The sequence below is a fragment of the Calonectris borealis genome, chromosome 5, assembly GCF_964195595.1.
Source record: "Calonectris borealis chromosome 5, bCalBor7.hap1.2, whole genome shotgun sequence".
In the NCBI taxonomy this organism is placed as follows: Eukaryota; Metazoa; Chordata; class Aves; order Procellariiformes; family Procellariidae; genus Calonectris; species Calonectris borealis.
The window spans coordinates 38834605-38854010 of record NC_134316.1 but is presented as its reverse complement, the minus strand read 5'-3'; the positions used below and the strand labels follow the sequence as shown (position 1 = coordinate 38854010).

Below are 19406 nucleotides of genomic sequence, written 5' to 3'. Positions count from 1 at the left end.
CCGCCGCGCTACAGCCCCGCCGCGCCCCGGCTCGCCCGCCCTCAGCCTCAGCCGCCGCCGCGGGGGAGGTGCCGGGGGCGGGGCGAATCGGCCGCAGACCGCCTATCGCGGCGGCCGAGTAGCCTGACGGACGTGCAGGGCGCGCAATGAGCGAGGTGCTGTTGCTGGGAAATGCAGGCTCCGCCGCGGGTCCCGACCAATGAGAGACGCGGGGGCGGGCCGCGGGCGGGGGCGGGGCGGTGCGTCCCGCCCCCGCGGTGCTGCGCGCGGCCGAGGCGGAGAGGTGGGAGCGGGCGCCGCCGCCGCCTGCTCGGGCTGAGCGGCCGCGGGGCCGGGCACAGCGGGCAGCCCACCGGGACGGACGGGACGGGCACGGGCCGCCGCCACCGCAGCAGCAGCAGCCGCCGCCATGGATCACTACGACCCGCAGCAGACCAACGACTACATGCAGCCGGAGGAGGACTGGGACCGGGACCTGCTCCTCGACCCGGCCTGGGAGAAGCAGCAGAGGAAGGTGGGCGCAGCCGCCTCCCCTCCCCTCACACACACACACGCCGCGGGGCCGCCGGGACCCGGCCCCACTGGCCTCAGCGGGGCCGGTGCGCGCCTGGCCGGGGGCTGGCGCGGCGTGGCGAGCCGGCGGGGGCCGCGGCGGCGGGGGCGGGCGGAGCGGGCAGGTGATGGCGGGGCAGGGAGGGAGGTGCCGCGGCGGGTCCCCGCACAGCAACAGATGTCCGTCCTGTCACCGGCATCCGGCCCGCTGCGGCGGGCCCGGCCCGCAGGTGCGCCCGGGCATAGCGGGGACCCCGGGGGGCGGCGGCGGGCCCCCCCGCAGCCCGCCCCGCTGCCCGCGCCCCGGCCCCGCCGGCCCGGCGGCGGGACGGTAACTGGCTTCTCGTTTGAATGGTGTGGTTTAGGGCAGGGCTTGCGCGGAGCTCATGTCCAAAAATGGTAACATTCAGCCCTTTTTTTTTAAACCGAAAGGGTGGCGGTGGGGAGGGGAGCTCAGGAGGAGCTCCAGCCTCGCCGCTCTTTAGTTACATGGGGTTTTTCCCTCCTTCTTTAAACCAAAAGCATCCTGTATTAGATCACTCTGGAATCCTAATCCCCGAAACATTTCCGTTTTAGTCACTTCATCAGGCAACAATAAAGCAGAATTTGAAACAAAGCTCGTGCTGCCGTGGCAGGGGCACCTCGGGGTGCAGCAGGCTCCCGCCGCTCGTCCCAGCCAGTCCCTTGTTCGCTCTGGGCTCGCGTGTGGGATCGCGCCTTGCTCTGCCCGAGCCGCGAGCAGGCAGGAGAAGCCCCAAATCTTCTGTACTAGAGGAGAGGATACTGCTTATTTTTGCATAGATGATGTATTAATATATATAACGTAGCCCGGGGTGCGGGGCTTCCTGTAAGGAGCTGGGAGCAACTGGGAAGGAGGGCACACCAGTGAGAAGACTCTTCTTCCTCTTCAACCCCTCTCCTTTCGCCTTTCAACGCTTCCAGATGAAGGGTTTCCAGGTTCTCCTGTTCATAGCTGCCTGAAATGGTGCCACTGAGAAGTCTTTCCCCTGGAGCCTGATGAGTTAATTGAAGGTGATAGCTATACAGCTGCTGTCAGCGGTTTCCTCACTTGGAGGGACTTGGGTGGTGAGAGTAGACAGCATGAAATTAAAGTACACAAACAAGGGCATTTAATGGAGAAAGTTGATGGCATGTGAGCTTACATTTCAACAAAGGAGAAAGAGGGAAATGTAATCTTGGTCTGGGGTGTGAGTGCTGGATAGCTTATCTGAAGACCAGGCTCTGCTTCTTTCAGGAGGGAAGTTTCATCCTTTTCAAAAGATCTCCTGGCTGTGATCAGTATTTCCAGTCGTACGCCAGTATCTGGCTAACACACCTAGGAACAGTCAGTGGGGCCCGGGGTGAGATGGGCAGTATTGCTCACAGGCTGTGAGGGGAAATGATTGTCATACTGTGGGGTTTTTTGCCTTTCATGGTGTGGGGTGAGGGGAAGTATTTTATATGTAGTGGGACGCTGACTTGGTTGTCAGAAGCAGGGGTTGAACCTTTGGCTTAAAAAGAAGTCCCAAAAGCCAAGCTGTGGTACGTGCCATAAAGGCCATGCTCTTTTAATATTACCTCCCTCCAGGAGTTTTTAAGTCCTCTTGGTCCTATCACAAGAGGGGGACAGAGAGCTACTCTGTTAACTTGGGTTACTTGTGCAGAGGAGTGGAGAAGCCAAGAGGGAGTTTTAAGGAATTAACGCATCTGCTTCAAAATAATACAAGCCAATTTCTTTTGATGGTCAACCGCTACCAGTTGATTTGATGTGCTGGGTATTACTCTCCAGCTTGCTGAACGGGAGGGCTCTGTATAGTTAGGTGTCCTTTTCTGGTGGTGGAGTCAGTTGTTTCTCTTCCTGCCGATGGACAGCTGAAGCTGTTCCCTTCTGCAGTGGGTGCAAGCTCATAGTTTTATCGTGACTCACCCCTCTGGTGTCTCTAGGTAGGAAGATCAGGTCTGGGAGTGATGGCTCTTCCCAGTTGCTGCCCATCAGGCTAACCCCCTCAGAGGGGTCGATGACTGGACCCCAGCCTGAGCAGGCTGTGCAGATATTGAGGAACAATCTTGTTCCCCTCCCCGGGGTCTGCATGTGACCGAAATCCCTGTTGGGGTCTTGGGGCTTGCTTCCTTCAGAGATGGGGAGATAACGGTATCCACCAAGTGTAAGCCTGGGATATACGGTGTGGTAAAACTGTCACCCCTTCTTACCTGTGAAATGAAATCATTGCAGTAATTAAAGTTAAATGTTCATTACTGTACACGTTAGTTAATAGCTTACTGAGGTGAACAGGAGAGATTCATGCCTCCCAAATATTCCTGTAGGCTCTCTTCAGGCTCAGTCTTTTCTGGTTGACTCACGTGTTTTAGGTTTTCTGTCACCTAAGGAATAGCTAGAGAATTTCTGACAGAGGAAATCTGTCCAATTTAAGTACTAAATCAGACAGTACTAAATCTGATTTAAGTACTACTGAATTATTGTCGTTATTATTTATAGCACTGAGGCCAGCCAGTGAGGCAGACTTGAAACTTTTGTGCTCGGGCCCTCTCTGAGAGGAGGGACAGCATGTCTAAAGTGGTGGCACGGCTAGTAATTCAGTCAGCAAATGTCTGTGCGAGAAGTGGCCGTGTCTTGCTGGCCGTTTCCAACCCAGCCCCTCATGTCCCGGCTCAGTAAGGCTCTGCGGGCTGGGGATAGCTGTGCCACAGTGCTGTCCTGCGTGGCTTTGCGCAGCTGGGACTAATTGAGACTTGGGAAGCCAACAGTCTAGAGACGTTGCTCACAGATGAATTGAATCTAGCTCCCCTTCTCCCGGCTGCACGGGCTCAGCAGGGCTCACGGCAGGCATCAGAAGTGGGAAGATCTGCTGAGTTTTAGTAACAGCCTCATGTAAGGACGGCAGGTTTGCTGAGTTTTTGGGAGCTGGTTCGGGGCTTTCCTACCTGCGCTGAGAGACAGATACCACAGCCTTCGCTGTCTGGGGTGGTGCTTGAGATACGATCTCATGAGCTGCTTTGAGATGGATAAATAGATGAGCTGCAGAGTGAATTTCATATTTGGGGGGTGAAGTTTGGCCTCTTGAACATGATACAGAGAAGAGAGGCTGGTCTCACACCTCTTCCCACCTGCCCCTTCCTGCGAATTTACTGTTTTACAATGTAGGGATAGAGTGACAGTTCCTGGGAGGAGAGCAGCTTTCCACGCAAAGCCTATTTTTCATGTCTGTCAGAAAGAGTCTAAGAGGTTTTAAAGAGCTTGTTGCAGCATTGCTATTCATAAGCGGCAAAAAAGAAAATGTGCAGAACAAATTCAGCTATTTCTCACTTGATAAAAGCCTTTGCACAGCCTTTTGTGCAGGAGCAGGGGGTCTCTTCTGGGGATTAAAATACTTTCTCCTTTGCACTGTTGAACTCATCTCAGTAGTTTCTTCTAATAGCCTTTTCTTTCTTCTCCCTTCTCTCTTCTTTCCTATCTGGAGTCAGGCCTCAAAGTAGCGCGAGCCAAGGCATAACAAGATTGATCCTGCTGTTTCCCAGTGTTACAAAGCAAAACTTGCTGAAAGCCATTGCCACGGTCTCGCCTAGCTGTCGAGGTAGACAAGCTTGCCATGTAAAAAGTACGTACGTGGGTGTTTACTGGCCAAGAGATTGTCACTTGTGCCCACAAGGACATTTCTCCCTCCTGATGACAAATGGCCAGCTGCAGTGTTCAAACTTGTCCTGAGTCACCTGGGGGCTTTTGGTGAGGGAGCTGGTTTGGGCCTTGAGGGACTGGGTGAGCCACTTGGTACTCAGCACGCCTGGCTCATCTTCACAGGTGAAGCGAAGGGTAGTGGTGGGAAGGACAACCTCCTGCCACCTGAGTGTCCCAGCCAGGTCAGGAACAACACTGGGGTGAAGCTGGCGCTGCTTTGGGGTGCTGGTAGGGGTCAGCCCTCGGGCCCTGCGTGCAGCAGGCTCTCCTGTTCATGAACTGGTTGCTTAAGGTGCACCTTGTTCAGGATTTATTTTAAAACCTAGACTGAAGCAACTTGTCCAAACTGTAGAGCTGGGGGACTTTAAATGCCAAATTGCTTTCTGAACTGACAGCTGCCGTCTTGACAATGTGAGTAGGAAGCAGTGTTCATTTGCTGCATGTAGAAGACAGCCATATACAACTTAAATGCTGTAAGGAACGATAGTAATGCTTTTCTTTAAAAAAAAAACCAAAAACTGAAATAAATGTGCCTTGTCTTTATCCAGTGCTGCTCTGTCTCACTAGGTTGGCATTTCAGTGGCAATGTGGCAGTAAATGCTATCTCTGGCTGAGAGAACTGCACTGCTCAGATTTATGGTGCTGCTGAAGCAGTGATAGCACAGACTTCAGGAGCACCTTTTCTGCCCTAAAGAAGTACTAAGTATAGTTATTCATGAACTTACAGAAATTCCCTGTTAGAAATGGCAGTCTCCCAGAACCCCTCTTGCCACTCTGTGCCATTATCCTGGTTTTGGCTGGGATAGAGTTAATTTTCTTCCTAATAGCTGGTGTATTGCTGTGTTTTGGATTTAGTATGAGAATAATGTTGATAATACACTGATGTTTTAGTTGCTGCTACGTAGTCCTTACAGTAAATCAAGGACTTTTCAGCTTCTTGTGCTCTACCGACTGAGAACGCTGGAGATGGACAAGAAGCTGGGAGGGGACACAGCTGGGACAGCTGACCCCAACTGGCCAAAGGGATATTCCATACCATATGATGTCATCCTCAGTATATAAACTAGGGGAAAGCTGGCCGGGGGGGCTGCTGCTCAGGGTCTGGCTGGGCATCGGTCGGCGGGTGGTGAGCAATTGCTTCGTGTGTCACTTGCTTTGTATATTCTATTATTATTATTATTATTACTATTTTATTTTATTTCAAACTGTTCTTATCTCAACCCACGAGTTTTCTCACTTTTACTCTTCCAATTCTCTCCCCCATCCTACCGGCGGGGGAGTGAGCGAGTGGCTGTGTGGTGCTCAGTCGCTGGCTGGGGTTAAACCACGACAGCCTTGCACTGCGTGTACTACACATAAATAGGGTGATCCCATAACCTAAAAAGCCATGGGTCTTGCAGCCCTGCTGTGTCTGCATCCAACAGGTCTTACTGCTCTTGTTGTGATTTGAATTTTGCTGAGCTAATCAACTCTCTGTTTGAGGTGGGGTTGTTAATGGTAGAAAGTACCTGTTAAATGGAGCCCAGGTCCCTCATGGAAACACCCCACCTCCAAGCTTGCTGGTAGCATGCTCAGATCAGGTGGTGTGAGTGTGACTAACATCTCCGACAAAATGTAAAAGTCACAATCACAGCTTCCTCTTCTCTTGGACTGAGTGTCCTCTTGTCCAGACAGGGTCTATTTTGACAAGTTTATCTAGATTTTCAGAAAGCTACAGTTTTGGTAGCTGCTGTGGACCCACCCAGAGGTGTGATACCACACCCAATCTGTAGTTCGCTAATATTTCTTTCAGTACCATCATAGATTCAGCAGTGAGGTAAATAAATGTGCGTTGTTGGTGAATGTACAGCACTGGGTCCCTTTGCTCCTGCTGTGAGTGACACTGCGTAGTACTCGATGGGCCATAGCGAGGGATGTCCTTGCGTGGTCTTTGCAGTGTGGGTATGCTGTAGGAAAGGTGGCCCTGATGCACCTGAGGATCCTCTGTGCCTTATTTTGCACTGACCAGATACAGAAGCAGAATGGTGAAATTTGTTAGGCTGCTTGCTCAGCTGCTCTTTTACAGTCAAACAGCAGGCAATATAGGTCACCAGCTATCTTTTATCTTTTTTATCTTTCAGATCAAACTTTTGTTGTTTAACATAAGTAGCTTATTGCCAGATACTTGCTCTTCAAAGCATTAAACTCAAAAGTTGCTGTAGGGGGCTCTGAAAATATCTGGCTTTGTAGATCAGTTATTTGTCCTTGAGTGTGGGAGCTGCCTCATAGTTTCTGTGATCAGGTTTTGTCAGGATGTGCACTTGCGGGTTTTTTAACAAGAACATTATTATTCATCGTAACCTCTTGGTGCGTGATGAATGAAGCATGTGCACTTTGCAGTGACTTACCTGCCTATTCAGCATCCTATTAAGGGGGAAAACTAAAGAGAAAGCAGGCATGGATTAAAAAGGAGACTGCATGTTCTTTGGGGGGCTCTATAACAGATCCCAAGGATCAACTCATGAGAAGACGATACTCACCAAACTGGATTGAACTGTTCCTTCTCCTAATCCTCTAGGGAAGGGTGAAACACCTCAAAGGCATCCAGCTACCAGCCCAGTGATGTAAAGTGTGTCTGTCTGGGGAATTTCTTGCTGACTGCTTCAGGCAACCAGTTTAAATTCTTGTGCATGTGATTTGGTAATGACGTTTTTGCTGTGCATAAGTGCAAAGGCTAGAGATTTTTCCTCCCTGACCGCTTACAGTGCTCGGTGATATAGCTTGGGGCATCTGGTGTGCCACATAGGGCATCTTTAAGCAGAAGCTGTTTGGAAACTTCAGTTTTCTTGGCTGTCTGGTGAGAACTTGTCCCCTTAGAAGGAAGCGGGTGCTTTTGTATGAGGTGGTGTTGTCTGGCTATGAAATTCAAGTGTAACTGGATGGTAACTGTGAGAATGTGGGCCGGTAAATCTGTTCAGTAAAAGTGTTCATGAACACTGGGATCACATTTTTAGAAGCCATGTGTGTTACAGTGGTGACCCAGTGAATGGTGCCTGTTCTTCCCAGCACTGAGGTGGCCACCATGAGTGATAGTAATATGCTCCCCAGCTGCCCCTGCTGTCAGCACCTTGCTCTTCTCATGTGTGCTGTGTCAGAGGTGCAGTTCTACAGCCTAACATGTCTCATGCATTTTTAACTGGAGGAGGAGCAGGGTTCTGTTGGCCTCCCCGGCCAGGTTATGAGCCTGTGTGCTTTTCTGTGCCGCCTCACTGGGATCCACTTAAGACTTTGGCCTGGAGTTCTTAAGGCTGGCACAAGCAGCAGTGACAGAGATGGTGAAAACTTGCACGGCTGTGCTGGGGAAGGACTGAGAGCGTTTTCCAGTTGCCTGTGGATTATCACTGTTGTGCCTGACACTTAGGCCGTTCTCCGGGGTGCACTTAAGCTAGCAGAGGATGGCTATGCTCTTTCTGACGATGAGGTGCAGAAAGCAGTCACTGTAGAAAAGAGGCTAGAGAGCTGTCTGGGGAGATGGGAAGCTGCTAAAATATAACACATACCGTGGACTGGTCTCACTTTAATGTGATGTGTCTGCCCCAGGGGCTTGCTGGATATATTGCTTGGATTTTTAGAGGTATTTTGTACGGTCTAAGCAATGGTTTTTGAGGAGGGTGGGGGACAGAGTGCAACAGAGTACTTTTCTTTTATATAAGAACATAAAACTGATTTCTTGCCGTGTGTGACCATTGGAAACATGATGGTTACCATAAGGAACATGCTTAGCATGACTATAGCAATGTAAAACCCTCTCATCCCCTCAAAGCCATAGGTGAACTGTGTGTGTAAAACAGGGGGGAAAACATGTAGTATGCTTGGCAACTGCTATGTGAGAAAAACCTGACCTTAGCAAGAAAGGCAGAGTCATCTTTTCTTCATAGAGGCATAAGTTTTTTTCTAACTCCGGGATTTTGGGGCTGAAGCATGTTACACAGAGCTTGGATCTGTTGGATGTAGAGTGGTGAGATAGGCTTGTCAGCAGCAGGACCTTCTGCCTGGTGCTAGTCATGTCAGAAAAGTCTGTTTTATTGCAGTCTGTGGAGCCACCCACCACTTTATTTTGACACTGGTGCATGAGACTGACGTACAGGTTCTCAATAGAGTCACCCAGATCCCTGAGACAGAACTGGGAGCTTCTTGGGCCAACCCAAAAGATGCTTAAGTGAGCAAAACCACTAGCATTAATATGATTAGCAAAAAAAGCTTGCTTCCTGTTCCCCTCCCACCATTGCCTTCCCTGCTCTCATTCCCGCACTGTATGAGAGCAGAACTTGGTCATAGGATGTTTGTGGTGTGGCCTGGTGCCGGTTTAACCTCTTGCCTCCCTATTAGGCAGTAAAGCAGAACCGTTTTTTCCCCATGCTGGTTTCCTGCAGTTGTCTTCCCTGCTCAGCTGGCAATATGTGTATCCTATTGGTAAGGGCTGGGTCAGGCCTTTGCAAGCCAACCCTTGTACCAATACTGCAGCTGGCTGACCTCAGGCTTTTACCTGCAGTTGTCTGCTCTTCTTCTTCCAAATCTGTTGCTTTGAAGAACTACAACATGAACAAGGCTCTGCAAATACCTGCTCCATCCTCAGTGCGCTGAAACAGCTCCCATTGACAGGGCTGGGGTATGCATGAATAAACAGAGGGGATTTTGGTCTCTCATCCAGATGAATCTTTGATTTGACGTTCTATGTATGTAGACTGAAAGCCTCCTGGAAACGTGTTCATCCCTGTGGTGTGGGAAATGACAGCAAAACTGGCCTTCCCATTGTATTAGAGCCAAGATGGGAAGTGCTGGCAGGTGAAAAGGCCATGTCTTGGCTATTAACACTCACTACAGTGGACACCACTGATGTGAGTCTCCATATATCACCTGTCTGTCACGCAGATTGGGGTGCTTTCAAGTAGGTCTCTGAATGCCAGCAATCCAGGGCTCCTGGGCAATCTTAGAGAAACACACCAGTGCGGATAGTTGATAGGCAGGTGAGGCTGCAGGGCAGACTCCGTAAGCAGCAACTTGTTCCACATCCTCTTAGATGGCTTACGTGGTCAGTGGGAAGGTAGGGATGACTGGATGTATCAGCTGGTTGCTGCTTTGGCAGTCTGCTTGACTTTGCAGTGACTGTGCATTACTGTGGTGTAGGGCCTGCCCTTCAGGGTAGCGCAGGTGGGCGCTGCTCACGCGTCCTACGCTTGGCCTTCATTTTCAGAGGAACCCTTGTGAAATCTTGTATCTCTGTGCGACAGAGCACAGTGTGGATGGGAAGCCTGTTGGCTCTGCTCCTTCCATGAACAGAGTGCTGTATGGCTGGAGAAGTTTCACACAGAATACTCATGCTGCCTTTTACAACGCTGAGGACAACTCTGCCGTCCTACAGAGGGGCTGCACCAAGGCTAGTTGGCAGCGGAGGAAGGACTTCTGCTTTCCATGGCCTTTGGATCAGGCAGCCAGGGCACTTGCTACTCCTCGCTGCAGCATATCATGCTAAGCACTCGAACTTCACTGCTGCTGTAAATGGAAGTTGTGCTGTTACATCTTCGCTCCAGGAGCTAGCCCATAAAGGCCTCTGAGAGATGAGGGAGAGCGAGAGAACCATGTATGGTCTCTGCATCCCAGCTGAGTGCTCTTTTCTTCATCATGGAAAGTGATGTGTGCATCCCAGAGCCCTGTTCCCTGGCAAGGTTCCTTGGCTCTATAGCAGCTGAGTTTCTCTTGCTACTCAGTGTACTTACCTGTGATCCCCCTCAGTTTATTTAAATCTACCCTTCAGTAGATGATGAGTTGGTTATGCTACTTAAATGTATCATCCTCCAGAAAACTTTAAAATTTGGCTCCACGGGTGAAAAAAAAGCAAGTTAATTTCTTAACTGCTAAACAATGCCAAAGAAAGGACACTTTGTTTAAAGTTGTTTAGACCATGTCTATGCCAGGGTTTATCACAATGGAAAATACTTAATTTCCTAAGGAAAACTTTGATTGCAGCCAAAAGCAGTTCCAGCTTTTTAAGCGTATTTATGCTTCCAGGTGAGTTTCCTACATGTCTTATCTGGTTTGGGAGATGTGGAGATCTCCCACTGATGAGGGAGGGGAGAGCAGTAGCTCAGATGCAAGGGCGTGGTGGGAAGAGGAGTGTGGGGCTACGTTTGTTCAAGCCTTTGCCTTCCCTCTAGCTCTGCTTGCAGTGTTGCTGTACAACAGGAGGAGCATCTCCAGAGGAAGCATCGGTCTTGGCCACACCTGGCTCCATGCACAAAGCGAGACCTTGCGCTTCATCAGTGCTTGCTCATTAAGCACCTTTTGGCAGCGGCACTTGCAGGCGGCTGCGCTGCACAGAAGAGGCTGGGTGGGGGCAGCGGGGGAGTACATTCACGAACATGAACCAGTCTGTTTCAAAATGGCTAACGCGTGGAAACTTGCCGTTTCCCGAGGGTTTTGTTGGGCCGTTGGGGAACTCTGGCCAGGGATGAGACTATTTCCAGCTGTGGTGAGCCAAGTGTGAACTCACTCTGGGCAAGATGCCCAGCTCCACTGGTTTTCTCCTGCCAGAAATCCTCACCCTCCAGCCAGCGATACCAAACTCAGTTTCTGCCAGTCCTCAGCTGAAGACCTCTGAAGGGAGAGGAGAACAAGGAGACCAGGCAGAGCAAGATACTGCTGAGGAGGGGGTGAAGGGGGGCACTGAAGAGCTTGCGCAGGGGGCACGATGCTGGGGTGTCACCACCGAGGGATGGCTGTTGTGGGTGAGGGCTGGCGAGGGGTGTAGGGACCTGCTTTTCCTAGGACGAGTGGAGAGGAAAAAGTGGGTGGTGGGAGTGCGAGGGTGGTTAGGCAGAACTACCCAACCCGCGGGGACATACTGCTGGCAGTACCATCAGGGTAGTCATCTGGGAATGAGTATTGTTCCTGTCATCGTGGTTTCAGCCCACTGGGGACTTCTGTAAAACAGGATATTCCTTTCCCCTTTTGTGGAAGTGCTGCAGGGCTGAAGGTGCCCTTCAAGGGGGAGGCTGTGCATCTGGGACCTCTTGCCCTCCACAGAAAAGACAAGGCCACAAAAAACTTCATCTTCCAGAGCTGGCAGTCCTTCTTGTCGCAGTCTTTGTGCATTGGAATAGGACTTCTTGCAGGGATCCATTGGTCCAGCTGCTTTTCCACAAAGACTGCTCTGCAGTCCAGTGCTGTGGAAGAACAAGGGGAGGTGTGAGAGTCAGGTGTGCAGGGAGTCTCCCTGCACGTTCCTTGTACGGATTTTTAGCAACTGGAGGGACTAAGGGATTAATGCCTGATATTGTGGTCCTTCCAGTGCTGGCAACAATTGCTAGTGAAAGGAAATTTCTAGCTGCTCTTTCTGGTGAGTGCCTTTGGCTCCTGATACTGCGGGTGTTTGCATTGAGCTCTTTGGTTGGAGCTAGCAGGTCTCTGTTAAAGAGTTTGGAAAATGCTTGTAGTCACAATTCCTTGCATGCTGAAACAAAGCATCACAAGCATGATACTCTGTCGGTAGCTTAGCGTGCACACACCTGTCTGCAGCATGTCTTCTGGGTCCAGTCACGCAGAGGTGTTGGAGCTGACGAGGCCAGCGCATGAACAGGAGACCTTCTGTTCCTGCAAGCGCACCTCCTCCAACACTGATAATTTTCATGTGCCAGCGTATCATTTAGTGACACATTACACTGCTCCTTGCTGTTGCAGCCTGTTGCAAATGGTCTGACCCAGCCAGCTACTGACAGCCTCCTACAGGGTGGACCGCTGAAAGCTGTTTCCATCCTAGACCCAAAGGAGTATTTGCCTCCCCCTCCTATAATGGCTTGTTTCTTTAAAGCTGTTAACTGGCCATAATCCAATCATTACTACTGTAATTAGTGAACTGCTTACAGTAACTAAAACACTTGAAGCGTAATATCCTCTGTGTTTGCAGAGCTTGGAACAACTTTTGCCTGTAGTCCGGTGAGAGGCAATTACTGCTGATGGTCCAGGGGCGGGTGCAGGGGACACAGGGCAAACCTGGCACAGGCCACGCTGCCTCTCGCCCCAAGCCCCGGATGGCGCCACGTGGGCTTCCCACAGCAGGGAGAAGCTCAGGAGCCCCATGGAGGTGAGCCAGTGTGCCCAGCTCATGGTGATCTCTTGCTGCCTCTTTGTCAGAAAGGAGCCTTCTCTTTGCAAGCTGGTGTTGGGTGGAACTTGCAGGGCAGCTGGTGGTGTTGAAGGTGTGATGATGTAGTACTTAACATTTGGTTTATTACATGGTAGAAAATGCCTACATTGCAGCAGGCTCAATGTCTCCTCTTGCTGTCAGAATACCCTCTTGTTCCTAAATACAGTGTCTGTGCTCTCCCCCCACCCACCAAATTACTAACTTCGTAGGCAAGGCCAAGAGACTTCAGCTCCTGACCCTGCAGATTCATTCTACAGGACTTGGGGTTTCCAAGCAGACGCATCCCTCTGCTGCGTTCTTCAGCCACTTCTCCTTTTGGGAGCAATGAGCCGGCTTTCCTGAAGGCTTCTCCTGCCCTCTCCTTCATACCCTCACAGGAGGGCAGTACTAGCGCACTTGTCTCCAACCTTTGTTCTGCTTCCTCATTTTTACCTCCTGAGGTGAAGCTTGCTGTAACTCAGGCTCTTCCTTCTTGGGGAGGAGGAGGACCGTGGTGAGGAACAAGTGTGGGCAACTTTTAAAGTGGAGAGTCCTGCTGGATGAGAAGGGGTGAGGATGAGTGAGTACACACAACTGCAGCACGCAACTGCAGTGGTAAGATACCTAGCTGCCCAGCTGCCAGCCATCAGTTGGCAGGCATGCTGTACTCAGCAGCTGAGTAGGGTATTCATTTGCAGAATTTGGCCTGTGATGGGGTCAGAAAAATGAAAAGCCTTTCTGACCTAAGAATGAGGGGTTAAAAAAAAAACAAAACTACAACCAAACAAAAAAACAAAACTAAACACAACCAAAAAACCAAAACAAACCCCCCAAAACCCCAAAACAATACAACAAACAAACAACCAAACACCACCACCCTGCAAAAAAAAAAACCCCATCCAAAACCCACCCCCACCCCAAAACCCACTCCCATCACAGGCTTTTCATTTGCTCTTGAGCAATTACCATGCTGCTTTTCCAGGCTTCATTCCTGGGTGGTGCTGGGCAGTAGAGGTGCTATGAGATGCGCAGTCTGCATCATGGCCCCCGGCAGGCGAAATGGTTAGAGGAACAACCTCTGATGAGAATGAGTTTGTTTCATGTGCTCTGGGTTTAGCTTAGGAGGGGAGAGATGTTCTCACCCCTCTGGATCTTGTGTGTGCTGTCAGCATCTGCCACTGCTGTCTATACTTACCTTATTGCCCCAGAAATTTGCTGTTGTCACTAAGTTGCGTGAAAAATTGAAAATGTACTTGTTGCCATGTAGGTCAGAGTGGTCAGTAAAGTGAGGAGCAAGTTCTAGAGTGCCAGTGGCACATGTTCTGGGCCCCATGATGTGCCAAGATCTCTTCCTGCTGGCCTGAGCAGTGTCTGCCTGTTGCCTTGCACTCCCTCTTTGCATCTGTCTGCATCTTCCTGCCACCTCTTGCCATGCTCATAGCCTGCAGGGTACTTGGGGAAAGCGACAGTGTTTCTGCCCTGTGTTTGTATAGTGCCCTGCACAGAGCTCTGATCTGTGAGCGTAGTTCCCAGATGCTTCAAGGCCACGAGCACTGAAGCAATGGTAACTAATTTTAAATGGACCCCCTCCTTTCCCCCCCCCCCACTTCTAAGTGTTATCTTAAGACTGATTACAGCACATAAAAGTTGCTTCCCTGTTTGTGGTACTCACTTATAATCCACTTGACTCAAAGAAATTATTTTCAATTCCATGTTCTTCTGCACTAGCACCATGTGTTTGACTTGCTGTTGGTTTTAGGTGCTGGTGCAGCCACTATCAGCACACCCTGCTTGAGTGCTTCCAAGTCTCTCTTCAGGATGAAGTCTAGTAATAGACCACTTTGGAGTGGTGCTTATGTATTTCTGTCATCTTTAGCTTCAGATGTCTGCTTTCAGCATGCCGCTACAAAATTGCAAGTATGGGTGTCCCTTTCTCCGCACTCTTCCAACTCTGCTAGTGTAGTACAGCGGGTTTTTGTAGCGAGTTTCTGCTATGGGCATAGCCAAAGAGAACAAAATCAGCAGCATACTATTTTTTGTTAAATTTTGCTTTGAGTTTAAAGCCTCTGATGGTACTCCTTGATATCTCTTTTTCTACCTATATTTCTCTATCCCAAATTCTCCCTCCTCCTCTTCTCCCTTCCCTTCCTTGCCCCACCTTCATTAACAGGAGCTGGGAAGGCAAATCTGTGTTCCCATCTTACTCTGCAATTGTGTTCAGTGATCTCATATGCTTTGGATTGAAGATTGCTCTTCTGCTTAGGTGGGTTGCTGGCTTTCATGGTCTGATACATTAACAAAATGATGTGGTGCTGGAAAGAGCTTTTGAAACTTTGTTAATAAGTTTTTAATAATTATCTTCATCTCTTTCACGTAGAGGTTATTTTGGTGGTGTCGCTTTCCTTCAGAGCTTATTTGGAAGTCCCCCGCTGGCGGTGGGCTCGGGCAGCCGCTAACGGAGTAAGCCTTGCTCTGCTTCTGAGCAGGGCAGCAGCAGGCAGGCTTGAGGTGGGGGAGTGCTTGTACTGAGCACCGTCAGGCTGTGGGAATCGAAGGTGTGGATTCAGTCTGCACAGCCCATCCAAAGGAACAGCTCTCCAGGCAAAGTGCAAAGCTCTTCATCAAAGAAGGGGTGCAATAGGCAGTAAGAGATGTCCTTTGGATAAGCGTGCCTCTAGGTGCGAGTGCTGTCCTGATGCTATAGCAAAGAGTGAGGCATTGGCAAACCTCACTTGGGTTTCTGTTCCCCTCTGACCTTCCTGTATGGTGGATTGGCAAGTCACATTCTCCTATGATGACTTCTCATGTGAACTCTTAATAAGGTATTGTAAGGGTACTTATTTGTCGTGAAATTGCAGTGCACCAGCACAACCACCACCCTTCCAACCTTAGTAGAAGAGAACAGAAATATTAGCTAGACATGCCTGTTTCTATCAAACTAACTGGGTCTTAATTTACCCCCCATTCGCTACTTGCTTTGTCTTCCCAAGAAGATATTGGTGGGCGAGATATTTTAAATATGTATATTGGGGATAACATACTCCAGAGCTCTTAATGTAGTTTATGTAGTGCGTATCTGCTTTTTGGCTAGTGAACTTGAGTATTTCTGCAGCCTTACAAAAGGGGTGAATAAATGTATCGTGTAATTGCAGTCTGTAAAGTGTATTCTAGATAGTTTGCCAGAGGGTGACATAAGGTATATTCAAATTGGCAGTCCCTGATGATTCCAAAGACCTGCCAAAATCTTATGGTTTGCACCTAATTTGTTTAACTTTTGCATATGTGGGTGCTGAGTGTTCTCTCTTCATCCATTTACTTGGGGCAAGGCTCACTCCAGATGTAGTTTCACAATCTTCAGTCCAGTCTGACTGTGCTTGTCTGTCACTCGTTCTCGCTTGGATGTACCCATGATCAGTACTTGCGTATGCTATGAAAAAGTGAGTTTTCAGCCAGATAGCAGAGTTGATCCTGCGAGCCTAAGGTTAAGAGAAAGAGGTGGCAGGGTGGGGGAAATGAAGGGTTGAGTGCAGAGTGGGACTGGCCACTGTAATGGCAGCTTGTCAATGAAGTGGTCGACGCCAGCTATGAAACCAATTCCTAAGCAATATGGTATTTGGAGCTGCAGCAAAGGCAGAGGGGACCTGGCTCCAGCAGCCAAAGGAGCTTGAGGTTTCTGCCCTGTTCCAGGCTTCTGAATACCTTTTACTAGGTTGGAAAGCAAAGCAATGCTTTCTCACTTTCTTTAAGCCCTGCCCAAATTCCTTGAATTTTTGCAGCTTGGACCAGGTGATAGTTTAGTCTGCATGTGAAAAGAATAAACTGTCTGCCAACTCTCCATAGGTAGGAATGCACCTTAAAACTACCTCTAGCCATGCAAGATATCTGAGATTATGGGGGAAGGGTTTTGGAATGGAGGAATGGAAATCTGCCTGACACAAGTAAGTAATGTTGGAAGCAGTGAGACTGTGCTTATTGTTTGATAGAGTAAAGGGGCTGCACTAGCAAATGAGAAATGTGTGTCCCCAGCTGCTCCTTCCCTTCCTTGCGAGGTGCAGCCTCTGCATTGCTCCAGCATAACTGCTTGTGGACATGAACTATGAGCCAGGTGAAAGAGCTTAATCGGTGTTAAAATTAATTTACCAAAACAGTAAGAGGGAGAAGCGTTAAACTTAGATAGCTCCCCACAATGAGGGACCAGCAAGAGAATGAGAAAGAGCTGGAGAGAGTCTGAGGAAAAAAAACCTTTTAACTGTTTTGCTGTGGAAATAAATATTAGTGGATCTGTGTTTTGAACATCACATTGCCTGGTTCCCCAAGCACTGGCCCTGGACTGGGATTTGGCATCTGTCTCATTCTCAAGTCCAATGCAGTCTCCCGCTTTCTGGAAGCGAGTGCTTAATAGCTGGTCAAAGAACCGCTGCGCAGCAGCTGCTGAGTTGAGAAAGAAGCTGCTTCTGTTGCCTATGCAGGAACATTAGCCGCCTCCTTTAGGCCCTGCAGAGATTGCCAGAGCTCAGACCAGTTCACACAAACCCAGTTGCTGAAGCTTTGAGGAAACAAAGCTGCTCAGCAAGTGCAGTCTTTAGCCCTCAAGTCTGAAAACTCAAAATCTGAAGACTTTGCTGTGCTGCTTTGCAGAATACCAGACTTCTTCCATGAACAGGTACCAGTAGTCTGATCCCCATCTTGAAAGAGTGGCAAGGTTGCTGTAGGGAGTTTGGGGAGCAAAGGGCTGTGCTATGGGTTGGCTTCTCGTGCCTGGGAGCTGGTGCTTCCCTGTTGGGATAATGCAACAGGGCTGGCTGTTGCTACAGTGAGCTGAGCAGGAATCCCATGTCAGAGGGAAGATGCTCTGCTGCAGCTGCTCCACTGATGGGTGCCTGATGCTTTATTCCCTAGCAAATGCATAGTGCTCTGATCTGCTTTTGCTGCCTGGTTGCTGTTCATGTGGACCTGTATTGCTCTGCCAACTGTTGCTTCATGAGTAGTTCAAAGTTTGCAGCATGAACATGTCAGGGCTCTGTGCTGAGTCTTCCTGGGTAGAGCTCAGCCTACAGCAGTCCTGAATACAGAGAAACCACACAGAGAGCTGGAGACAGGCTCTAAATTATCAGGGTTGGGTTCTTAAGCATCAGGAAGTCAGGAAAAAAAGTGCTAGAGGGTAGCCTGCTAAGCAGTATGAGAGGCTTAGCTGTTTTGGCAGCTGAGAAGGGAAGAAATAAATTCTAATTCACTTAACAATACCTTACCTGCGTGCAGAAATGGGCTGGCTGGCTCATGGCATGGGAGACAGTGTAACGTGGAAGTGACTAACTTCCTCTGGCAGTTGCCGGTACAGTGCATAGGATGTAGGAGGTAGGATCTGAGGAGGTCCTGGGCCACTAATAAGTGTAGCTACACTTGCTAAGTACCAAGTTGAACTTAATGCTGTGAAAACTCTGCTTTCTGAGTTGGATTGCCTAATTTGTGCAGGAAGAAGATGTTTCCCTTACAAGCACAATGTTCAGTGGCCATCTGACTGCATAAGAGGAAGGAAGAGTCCTGCAAAGGTTAGATCCGATGTGCCTTGATGATAGGATATGTGATCCCATGGGAAGGAAGAGGATCCGATGGGAGAGAGGGGCTAAAATTCATTACTTACCTGGCTTCCAGCCTGCTGGTTCAGGTCACTTTCTTTTCCCAAGCTGTGGTGGGTGCTGGTGTAGGGTTGTGTGGTCATAACCGCACAAGACGTGTGGCAGCAGCTGGAGTGGGAGCACAGCGTGCGATGCACTGCTCCGGATGCTTGTATAGTGGCCGCGGTGCCCCTGGGCGATGGCCAATATCTACTGTAGTGTGTAACAATCGTGTGATTGCTTGCTGAGGAAAGGGTTGGGACAACTGTGCCCATGCTCTTCAAGCCCACCCGCTGGCTATTCAGCATGTTGGGAGTGGGATTATTTCTTCCTGGCCCACAGACAAGATCAGCTTGAGCTTCCTGCTGCGGGATCCTAATTACCCATACCCTTTTCCCTGTGAAGCTGCACGTAGACTGGTGTTGTTGTTGGACATGGTTGCTGCTGGTGCCCAGCCATATGCTTTGGTCAGAGCGGGGTAGATCACTGAATAAAACAGACTTCCAGGGGACTAGTTATGGTGGAAATTGCATTCATCCTTCTGCAGCCTTCCATTGTGTGGACGTGGTTTTTCAGAGGAGACAGCAGCAAGCACCACGCTGAGGACAAAAGGCCGATCAGTCTGTGGAGACACTGTTTAGCTGTTCCCACTGCAGCTTTGTGCTGATGTGCAGCTGCCAGCAGGAAGAGGGTTAAGCGCACATATCACATGGCACGGTTCTGTTTACTGCATACTTCTCATAATCGGGGCTGGCATCCAAATCCGGAAGAAGATTAGCACTTAACCAGAGCCCCTGAAACAATGTGTTTCATGTTGGTATTCCTGTGAAGCTATGCAGTCTGCCATCAGCTCTCTTGCAGAAACCTGCTCATCCCTGCAGCCCTCAGAGGGAGCTATGGGGAGAGCAGAAAATGGACAGTTTTGGGAACAAAGATTGGATTGGACTGAACCGCATTTATCATTGGTGTAAGCTTGAAGACAGGGGAGTTTTGTCAGGAATTAACTTATTCCATAATAAGTTGATCTCTACCAAAGGAGGTTCTGGCTGGACCCTGGTCTAAGATTAGTGCATGAAGCTATCCAGGCTCGACAGTGACCAGTCTGGGAAATGGGACAGTGCCCCTTGATGTAAAGGTTTGCATGGGTGTCACTCAGCAATTTGTCCAGTACTGAATACAAGGAGTTGTGGTGGTGGAGAACCAAGTATAAAATTCAAATTAGTTTTTGAGGTGTGTTTTTGCAGCACCATCTATAGCTTACCCTTGCTATCAGCGTGGGCATAACTGTAGCAAACTTCCATGGGGCCCAAGCCAGGGTGTGATTTTACCTTCCTACTACTCCTCCTGCACAAGGCAGATCCCTCTGCTTCTTTCTCTCTCCTAG

The 19406-nt window shown here is 49.6% G+C and overlaps 1 protein-coding gene across 7 annotated transcripts in view; it reads left to right on the top strand.

Annotated features, from left to right (window-relative positions):
* The first annotated feature begins 259 nt into the window (after positions 1–259).
* Positions 260–19406, top strand: part of ACTN1 (actinin alpha 1) — a 92571-nt gene continuing 73424 nt past the window's right edge. For 4 of the 7 annotated variants that reach the window (XM_075151916.1, XM_075151915.1, XM_075151914.1 and 1 more), the window contains exon 1: positions 281–514. In XM_075151916.1, coding sequence (XP_075008017.1) covers positions 410–514 — 105 coding nt within the window. In that variant the 5' untranslated portion in view covers positions 281–409. Of the gene's footprint in view, positions 515–5354; positions 5373–19406 lie in introns of those variants that run through there. The other 3 variants (XM_075151911.1, XM_075151910.1, XM_075151912.1) reach the window with 3 other exon arrangements.